At 41.6% G+C, this 10924-nt stretch overlaps 1 protein-coding gene across 1 annotated transcript in view; it reads right to left on the bottom strand.

Moving 5' to 3' along the window:
* Nucleotides 1–6097: 6097 nt before the first annotated feature.
* Nucleotides 6098–10924, bottom strand: part of TENM1 (teneurin transmembrane protein 1) — a 304289-nt gene continuing 299462 nt past the window's right edge. Inside the window, exons 30-32 of the mRNA XM_053955867.1 lie at nt 9250–10470; nt 8614–8756; nt 6098–7192 (exon numbers count right to left, since the gene is read on the bottom strand). Coding sequence (XP_053811842.1) covers nt 6434–7192; nt 8614–8756; nt 9250–10470 — 2123 coding nt within the window. The 3' untranslated portion in view covers nt 6098–6433. The remainder of the gene's footprint in view (nt 7193–8613; nt 8757–9249; nt 10471–10924) is intronic.

The raw sequence follows: 10924 nt of genomic DNA, 5'->3' as shown, positions 1-10924 counted from the left end.
GTGGTTGAGGCATTTTCAGTTCATTACTCAGTTTCTGTCTAATTGAAGGCCAAATTTCATCTACGGTGAACTGTCCCATCATATTTTACACTGCATGTACATGTGTTGCTCTGTGCCTTTTTTGTGTGTGTACTTGTTGGTTTAAATTAGTCTTACCTTAATACAGTGCCATACAGTGGCAGATCCAGCATGTTTTTCTCTTTAGTAAAATATTTAAAGGCTGTTCTTTTATCATTACATAACTCAGCAAATGCACTGGCTGTTTTGCTGTCACTTGTGCCCATTGAAGCTTTTCCTTCTCCTCCCTGCCTTAAAGGTTTCCCAGCCTGCTGTGAGCCTGCAGCATCTGGTCCCTGGCAGTTCCTCTCCAGCTTTGCAAACCACGCTTCCCCAAAGCCCGCTGAGCTGCTGGGTGCTGGCAGTGTGTGTGTGCAGCCCCAGCCTTCCCAGGGAGTTCTTCTGCTTTCCAAATGCTAGGTCTGAATCCCTCGTTCACCTGGCCGCTCCTGGGAGCAGGAACAGGTGTGCCTGGAAATCATCCCTGGCAGATGATTGCACAGTGGTAGGGATGCATGCAGTGGGAAGAACTTTGCCCAGGGGCTGTTTCCTATTGAACTGTCCTATATTGACTCGAGGCTGAGGCTGCATGTGGAAAACCTGCAGCTCACAAGCAGCAGCTGCTCACCCGCTTTGCAGTGCAGTGACCGAGGATGACTGGTTTGACTGTGGTTGACTCCAAAAGTGCATTGTTCTTCTGAAAAATACATAAAATAGGCCAGAAGATGCCATTTCTGTTTAAAGCTGAGAATGTCGTTTCAGTTTCTGGTGTAAATTATTAAGACAGAGGCTTGTATTGTTTCTTTTGGGTACCCAAGGGTCTGGAATTGCTGTAGGCTTAAACAAGGTGGAAACAGAAGCTGGTGGTGCCTGTGAGACAAGAAGTAGATGCTTGGTTATGGGAACAGTAATTTGGAAATTACATTGATTTCCTACAATGACTTAGGTGTGAAGAGCTACAGATCCTTTTAGAGAGCAGCAGCTGCATTTTGCCAGTATGACTTCCCACATGATGTCAGTATCACCTGCTGCTTCCCTCCCACCATCTCCTTCAGGCTGCAGCCCCACTGGGCACAGCCCCTCGCTGCTGCCCTGTTCCCCTGCCAGCCCTCCCACTCCTGTCCCCTCGCTGCCACAGCCCCAGATCTGCAAGTGCCTTTGTAGCTCACCGTGTTGCCCCTCCTCTGGCCCTCTCCCCAGCAGAGGCAATGCTGCTCCTCTGCAGCAACTGAGGCTCCCTCAGCCCTGGCTTTGCCTCCACTAAGCGCTTCCATGTCCCTGCCCATGGCTGTGACAGCCCTCCTGCAGCACTCAATCACTACAATATCCCAGGCTGGTTTTCTTCCCTTTTCTATTGGAGCACCCACCCCTTTGGAATTGCTTCCTTCTCATCCACCCAGCACAGCCTCAGCCCTCCTGCTGTTCCATGGTTTTTCACCATGTAACCTTTCCTTTAGCCTTATGCATTCCTTGTGCCCCTCCATTCATGTGCTCCTTCTCTCTGCTGAATGTACTGGGCTTTTAATGTTTTATTTTCCTGGGCACATACTTTTCATAACAGAATCATTCATCATCATCTATTTGAGGCAGCTCTAAAGAACATGCATTTTGCTAAAGAACACTTAAACTTTGCTACTCACACTGCCAGCAACATTGACTTCACCCACACTGTTATCAGGAGTGCAAAGGCATTTAACAGAGTATTTTTTCACTCTCACATTTGCTTTGAAGAAATATAATAATCTTTACACAGAAACTGACTGGGATTTCACCTGCAGTGAAACCTGCAGAGTTATAAGCATGAACTTTGGTGAATCAGAATTAAAATTAAATCTTGCTAAGCAACATCCTGCCCCCAGCTTTTGAGTCAATCAATATTGGCTGAAGTCCTCGTTTAGTTCTGTGGAAGCACCTTTTACTGACATGACTAGAATATCTCAAATACTGATGTAAACTGATGTAAACAAAGACAACATCACATGCTATAAGTTTGCACCTTTATTTTTTAAAAATGAAATAGTCAAAGTACTTTCTTTTTCAAATATCGACACATAATATATTAACTTTCAATATTTACAGTGTGTTGCTGGGATGTTCTTGTAGAAAATGCATGCTTCTGGTCTGAAACCCAGAGCAAAATGCATCAGACCATTTAACTGCAGCCATATAACATAAACCTGTACAGTATCCAGTCACTATTCAGCACAGGAGTTAGAGCAGGAATAAAAAAATTGGGATCTATTGTTTCCTAGCAACGAGGCTGAGGCCATTATAACACAATTTCTGTAAGAGCAGAACCTCTAACTGGTGTTAGACAGAAAGTGAAGATCTTGGCATACATTGTAAACATTTTTTACTGTTGATGAGAAAGCTAAAAAGGAACATTACTTTGACATATATTGTATGCTATGCTTCTCTTTCTTGTTTATTGACACTTCTGCCAGAAGAGTATGAAGATTTTAATGTTTTATCATGGTTCATACAAGTAAAATACTGTCAAGGACACAATCTGATATACTAACATTTATTAAAAGGCTAAAGTCCACCACGAGATCTAAGGAAAAACTGGAAATTGTCAAACACATTTCCTTAGACAAATAATGGCAGGTGACAAATGCCCAGACAAATCCACAGCAAGTCCAACTCCACCATTCCCAGTTTCTGCCTGGAAGTGATTCCTCTGGCAGTCAGGGTGCTTTCAACCTGGTAATGTTTTGTATCAAGGAGAGGTTTAAATAACAGCTAGTGTTTGATGGGAAAACCCCTGGGGCTGTTGGTGCAGCCTGAGCCGGGTGTCACCCGGGTGTCACCCTGTGGGATCAGCCGCACCTGGCCAATGCCCCGGGCACACGGACACCCCCGGGCACTGCCTGTCTCCTTTGGCTTGGCTGAACCATGAGCTCCTCTACCTAAACCACTTTCCCTTTTGGAACAGCACCTTGGCTTCCATCGCTCACCGTGGAGGAGCTGCTGCCCCTGGCCCAGCCTGGGCACTGCCGGGGGGCTCTGTGGGCAGGGGCTGCAAGGTGGGACCCCAGAGCACAAGGCCACCTCTGCCCTGTGCCCAGCTGAGGGATGCCAGAGAGCTCAAACCAAAGAGCCAAGGTGTGGATACCCACTTGCACATTGACCAGTTCATATATATTTATTTGGCTATGTTCTACATAGATATCTATATATATATATATTTATAACTTTGAAATGTTCTAGATTTACTAAATAAATATGAAAGTAAAGGAAATGTTACTTGTACACACTATTTGTTTGGCGATCATAAAAAATATAGCATGTATTTCTCATGGTAGGTATTTTGCTACAGGATAGTGTGTAATAGTGGATTTTATTTATTTTTATTTTATACTTTATTTTAATTATTTTATTTTGGTTTTCCCTCTTTCAGAGCCTTGTTTGTAGTGCAGAATACTAGCATCAAATTATCTGATCTAAATAACAGTAAAAATTTCCATGCTATTGTTTTTTTTTTCTCAATTGGGTCTCTAGGTTATAGTGCAAAATATTAAATTAAAAAAAAAAAAAAAAGAGGAGAACTATGTAAAAAAAACCCCAAACCCACTGAGAAATTGCTCTAACTACTCAGGAAAAAAAAATGGAGACTGAAATATTCCCTGCCTCCATCTAAGGTTGTTGATGAACAAGACTGTCCAAAGCTATTTGTTCATGTAGTTCTCACAAATCACTGCTGGCTAGCCCATGTGGAGCTGTGATATGACTTCAATCTCCCATGCTTGCTCTTTCAGCAATAACTTGTTTCTTGAGCACTGTCATCTCAACACAACATTTACATTTAGTTTCCTAAATTCAAGAAACTGTTATGACAAAGGCATTTTTTTGCTTTTGTAACTGGGCCATGTAGTGTCATGTGAGTCTTAATGAAACTGTATTCTCATAAGAAATATTGTTCAAAATGTACGTTAGACTGCACCCAGGAAATGGGAAAATGCCAAATCTACTTTCAAAGACAAACTTTTAACACATTTAACTCTTTGACCTTTTGGCATAACATGAGAACAACAGTAATCAAGGCAGTATTAAAAACCACAGCTGTAGGTTATACAAAGTGCATTTCCTGCATATAATACAAATATAACTTTAAGAAACTAAAGGCACAAGCTAACTAAATATGTATTACATACTAGAAATGCACTGTTCAAGGTAACTCTAATAGCTTCAACTATTTGTTTATAGTGGATATTTAAAGCAGTTTGAAAATGATCCTCATTAGTGAATTGCAAAAAAGTATAATTGCTTAAAATATAAGTAAAATAGACTCTAATATTGACATCTTGGATCAGTGATAAAATACATCATCACATTTATGAATGCACTCTCTATATACAATTCATAAATTATTCTTCCATTGATTAAAAGTGTATTAGAGGCTCAAGGATTTGAAGGTCCATTTTTAGGCTGGTGTGGAGGTATTCAAATTCTCTGTGATTTTATGGAAAATTAGAGAAATCTGAGCTGTCAAATTTGGATGTTGCCAGCTCACTGTTCTGTACATTAGTTAATGATGAGCCTGATCACAATATGTATGTGCAGATTTTGGTCCACAGGTGCCCCTGGCTGGGGACAGAGGAGGATTTCAGGGGCCAGGCTCCCACTCAGCCTGATCCTGCACCCCCAAAGCTGCGCTGGCTCCCAGGGGAGCAGAAGGAATCTGGGAAGAGACGGTAATGGGCTGAGGCTGAGACCTGAGCTCAAACCCCAGGGAGGGGCTCAGATCTCAGGTGCCATTTCAGGCTCATCTCTAACTTGGGTACAGTCTGCTCCACTTGCCCAAAAATGAATGAAAAAAGAAAACTGGGGGGAAAAAAAGAAAGAAAGATAAAGAATGTACTTTGTTGGCTTCTGTAAATATGAGCAGAAACTGTTTCAATATATTTACTACATTTGTTCTGAAAGAAACGTGCAATAACTTCACTGTTACAGATACACAGGCTCTATAACAAGACTTCTAGATCCCTCTGGAAAGCTGCTTGCCCGTTCCCCTGTCCCTGTGTGCCCGGCCCACCTCCTGAAAATCAGATCTTTTAAAAATGACAAGTTGGAGGAAGGATCACCTACTCTGCTATGAAGTAACTGTGCCAGTAATGCATGTTACCTTGGGAAATAAAAATTTCTGTTCATGCAATATAATGCTTTTCTATGTGCTCTAGATATTGAGCTGAAAAGTGAAGAGTCGTCCCCGAAATGTTCTATGTTTATCAACATATTTACTATCCACGCTTAAGTTCATCAACTCCCAACCCACCAATCTTCTTCAGACTCAAAAAAATGAGTACTATAACAGGATTATTAATCTGAGATGAAAAGAATGTGATGTCTAAACCCAACAACACTACACCTTCCAAATCATCTCTGTGAAGACAAGTCCTGGCCCAGTGACTACGGACAGGACTGATGATGCATGGCCTGACACTGCTCTGTGAGGGTTCCCAGCTGAGGTGTCCCCAAAGCACTGGGTTAAAGCCCAGCCCCGAGCACACGTACCACTGGAGAGCCTCCTGAAGACTACAGTGCCCAATAAAGCCCGCTATAGCCACCCCATCTCTGGCTGAAGCCTGGCCAACACGGTGCCACCAAAGAGACTGGCAGCTCTGTGTGTGCTGCCAGACCCTAGTATATCCCAGCGCTGAGGAAAACCCTGGGAGAGAGGCCTGACACGCACGAGTGGACACAATGTGATGTTCAGCATGGAGTGGCTGAGGGGTGGCCATGGCCGAGCAAAGGCCATAGGAACATCCTTGTACATACTGAATCCAACCCAAGCCAGATTTCCCAGGTTAGAAAATCCCTTAGCTTTTAACTGTTAGGAACATGTGTGGGGTTGGTGAGCAGCCGTGAAGTTTCCATACACAGTCTGGTTTCTGTATGCAATCCCTTGAACTTACGGGAGATCTCACTGGGATAAAAGACACCCAGTAAATAAGGGTTGCAGAATCAGGCTCTGTAACCATTTAAATAACTGGTGAATTATAAATCAACAACAACAAAAAGCTTGTGTTTCTTTAGGAGAAGGCAGAGCACGTGGCGCTCACCCCTACCCCGCAGGGCTGTGCGGTGTCACCCTGGGCACCTTGCGCGCAGGTCGCGCTGCTCGGCTCGCAGGACTCTGCTTCTGAAATTTTTGAATACTGCCACACAAGAACTAAAAATTGTCACTGTCATCTCTCAAAGAGTTAAACAAACGATATTAAAATACCATCTTCTGTCACATTTAAAGGCAGTTGGATATGTTTTTTCCTCTATATTTATATATACAGAGTTCTGATCTAGAAAAACCAATACAATAAACCATTTTACGTTTAAAAACAGGCAGTCTTTGGTGACGCAAAGGCAGAGATTTTCTTTGTTACCTTCTGCCTATTTCACTCTGTCTCATGAAGTGAATATTATTGGCACTGTCAGAAAGTTCAAGATACTGCTCCACAGATAAAACAAAATATCCATCGTAGCCTTGTACCCGCCCAGTGCTTAAAAGCTGCTGTTTCTCTCCATCTGTCCACGCCCGAATTCCTTCTTCCCCCTCCTGCAGCCGCCTCTGCTCCTTAGTCCAGGCCTGAGCCACGGCTCGCTGCCTGGCTATCTCCAGGACATGGTTCTTTTCCTCTTCCACTGTGGTTCCGTAGCGCACATTGAAGCAGAGTGCGCCGTGCTGGAGCTGGATGTCGGCAAAGCGTCTAGTCCTGCCGTTGATCACCGACGTCATCTGCGACACCGTCACGTTGACGCCGTTCTCCAGGATGCGGCGCCCTCCGGTGCTGCCAATCAGGGCCAAATCTTCTTCCAAAGAGCCCAGCTTGATGAAGTAATGGGTGTCCCGGCCCTCAATGGTGAAATGCAGATTCTCCAGATAATGAGCATTGTTGAGGATGGCAGCAATGCGCCGGCTGTCCTCGTTAGCCACCCCGATAATGTCAGCTGTCACTATACCGTCCTTTATAGCAAATTTGATGCCTTTTCCAAATACTGAAGGAACAGCTGCAAATCTCAGTTGCTTCACTCCTTCAGAACACTTGCCATCACTATACCTGGGTGTCATAGGAAGTTGGTCCAAGGATATAAAATTTCGGAGTTGCTTTTGTAGCTCACATTGAATACCAAGGATAGTCTGTAAAAGAAAATATCAGTCAAGTTTGCAGGGAAGGTACCTTGAAGTTCATTATAGTATCTCACCCTACTCATCTCTTAATTGCTTAGAATGGCTCTTCAATTTGTTTGGAAAGTATCATGCACACCTACAGAACCTGGACATATGCACAGGCTTTTTAATCACTTACGGTAGTGCTTTCTGTCTCTCGTGCTCCTTTATTTCTAGGAAACAAATGCAAACATATTTATCACAAATTATAAATTAATTATTTTTATATTTGTTCTTTTTATTTTTTTCTCCCCCTTGAACTGTTACTCTAATGGCTGGTTTTTCAGCCCTTAGCAGTTCAGGGAAACCTGAATTCAAAGCTATGCCCTTTCATGTGGCTCTACTTAGTCTCTGTGTGTTTAATTACATCTTCTGTAGAACTGTGGTAATGACTTTTATAACCCATTCTTTAAGGAAAGCAGGTTGTGAAGGTCTTGAGACACTAGAACAATAGGCAAATACATCACGTCTGTAGATCTTGCTCCCCCATAGAGGCTAGCAGAAACTTCACTCCAAACCCCTCTTTGTCTTTGAACACTATACCTATCACTACATCTTTTCTGTGCCTTGGAAAAGACTAACATCTCAGTGATAAGTTTCCATGGACATGCTTCACATCTGGCATAAGCTTTGACCCTCTAGCCTTCTTCATTTGGTGAATGGTAATTGTCTTAAATGCTGTGAACATGAATGTGAACTCTCAAATGCTCTATGCTTCTCTTTCCTGACTACAATAGAGGAAAGGCATCTTTACAAAATGTTTCTTTATTAACAGATGCTCATATGCAAAACGTGAATGCCTGCTCAGAATATCGGTAGTTTGTCCTGTTGCAGTCACATTGATTCCGGACTCCGATAGCTGCTGTCTGGCTCTTTGTTACTGAAAACAAGCCCTGGAGTAAGGCTAAGATTTACAGACCCCTTACAAATCCATAGCAGCATTTTTGCTTCCTGCAATAATTATGCAGAGCTACTGACTTGTAAAGCTGTTTATACCCTCAGTGATTTTCCAGTGCTTGTGGCATCTTTGCTAACAAAGATGAAAATCTGCTGTTCTGGTCTTTTAATTTCACAAGATTTTCTGTGGTTTTTTTCAATATCCACCACAAACACTTTCACCCTTTTGCATATCCTGTGCCTCAAGTTTGGATATTTTCTCTATAAATAGCTGCAAATTTTCTTCACTGTGTTGCTAAAAGCTTCTCCTTGAACCTCTCCTCCACTCTGATGCCAGTACATAACTGACAACATTAAAGTTTCTAGCATTCTTAAACAATTTGCTTTGCCTATTACGTTAAAATATATAGTCACATTTTTCCTTGGTATCCAATATTTTCTATTAAAACTCCTTAATTTAGTATTAAAAGCAGCTGAAAAGAATGTTTGCTAACCTTTCCAGGATCCCACTCCTGGGTTTTTGTTTGAAGCTGTAGAAGTTCGTATGTTGTCCCCAAAGCTTCTATCTCTGGTTTTGGGAATCCAGGCAGCACGTTGTGCAACTGGAAACCAAACAGCTCTAGCCAACTTCCAATATCTACAAAACAAGAAAAGGATGCTGGCAAAAAGGCTCATAAATCCTAGAAAAAGTGAGGGCAGTCTGCAGAAATTCCAGCTATGCAGAAATAATAATTTCACATCAATTTATGTTTCCTGCAGTAGCTACAGCATTTATTGTAGCAAAGAAATTATTTGGTTACAAAGCATAGCTATACTCAAATCAATAGTGTTCCCTCTATCTATTTATAATAGAAAAAATTCAAATTAAGCTGCTTCCATTCTTCCCCTAATTTTAGCACTGAGAAAAGCAACAGAAGCAGCTATTAATTATTTTCTTGGTTACCATAAACGTTAGAGAAAACAGATCAAGCTCAGTAAGATGCAATCTATTAAAGAAATTACTTCAATAGATTTAAGATTAGAGACTTTTTGTATGCAAAAGATTTCTGGAATGTTAAATCCATACCACAATTCAAGAGGAAGTTTTATTTTCATTAGAGACATTTTCATGAGAGACAGGTTACTTTTACCTGTTGTATACTTAGCAACGTCTTGGATTTTGCCAACTGGGTAATTATTTTCAAACGAGTAGAGATTAAATGGTTGTGGGACAGCATTCAGGTGCTTCCATATACGGTGATTTGGTGTTGTCCACCGACCAGCAATGACATCATAGTCCCGCTGGCCCAGATGAACTAATTTAGTAAGAGAATCATAGAGTCCTCCATGAAAACCAATGATAACCTCGAAATCTGGATTAGTGTCCTGGTAGATCTCTCCATAAGGGGTGTACAAAATTTCTTTTATGACTTGGCCTCGACTGCTAAACACAGCTAGAGGTGTCCCAGTGTTATCACAAGCAACATAATATTCTTCTCCACTGCTTAATTCCATTGCAATGAGATGACCTTGCAGATCATAATATAGGGATGTTATTTCTGAGCTAGTGTGATTGTACAAGTGAGTAACTCTTATTGGGTTGGAGAGATCAGCATAAAAGAACTGTAAATGTTGTCCTAGGCTTGATTTGCTTGCAACTCGTCTTCCAAGACCATCATAACAGTATTGAACAGTCCAGCCAGACACTTTGTTATACGCTTTGTTCAGCAAACCATTAGAGTTGTACTCAAAGATCTCATTGCCTCTTTGCCTGAGAAAACCATCTTCGTCCATTTTATATTGAATTTCCCCAAGCCTGGTAATGCGATCTCTCAGGTCGTATCTCAGAGGAGTGAGGCGCGCGCTGTTCCCATGGCTCAGCAAGTTGATGTTGCCATTAAGGTCGTAGCTGTAGCGCCACTGGGTTTTATCATTCACAGACACAGTCTGGAGCTGACCATCAGCGTCATATTCATAAAAATACCTCGTTATATTGGCATCTACACCCACGCGTATGTCACAGATCACCATGCGACCCATGTTATCATACTGGATGGTCATCCAGTAAGCAATAGACTTGAGAATTTCATACTGTACTTCAATCACCTGACCATTGGCACTGAAGATTTTGGTATGCTTCATCACAGTGGTGGTTATAACTTGGTTTAAATCGTAATTAATGACACTGAATTTTCCAAATTGTTCAGTCCTGCCAGAAACATCGACGTAACGGTACAGATCTATGGGAAGGGGTGTCTCGTTGATCATGGCCTGCATGCTTGTGACACGGAAGTTGTTATAGCTGTAGTCAAATCTGGCATTTACAAGCCCTTCTTCACTAAACCTGAATATTTGGCGGCCAATAAGTGGACCTGTCCAAAACAAATACGGGAAAGAGGAAAAACAAGAAAAATAATGAATTATGCCCCTGGTTTCCTTATCCTACATATCTAGGACAGACAGGAGATGACCTCAGGTATGCCCTTTAGCCTTACTACTCCTTAGCAGTCTTTGAAAATACCATTAACTAAGAATATGTTAGATTATTCTCCCACAAACCTTTATTAATGCTTGCTCTACAAATTATTTATATTTTATTAATATTTGTTTAAATGAATGCTGTTATTCCTAATTATGCTTTCTACTTACAAGATAATTCTAAATTAAATTTACTTCACATGGTGATTTCCTTCCTCATGTAAGCTGTCCTTTTGAATTTATGTTATATTATGGTGTAAACAGGGAAACTTGAAAATACAAACAATAAACCAACTTGATTTAGTATTTAGCAAATATCCACACAGAGGAATAAAACCAACAAAACAT

The sequence above is a fragment of the Vidua chalybeata genome, chromosome 14 (genome assembly GCF_026979565.1).
Source record: "Vidua chalybeata isolate OUT-0048 chromosome 14, bVidCha1 merged haplotype, whole genome shotgun sequence".
NCBI classification, from domain to species: Eukaryota; Metazoa; Chordata; class Aves; order Passeriformes; family Viduidae; genus Vidua; species Vidua chalybeata.
Note: the sequence above shows the minus strand (reverse complement) of the source record. Positions and strands in the feature narration are given on the sequence as shown.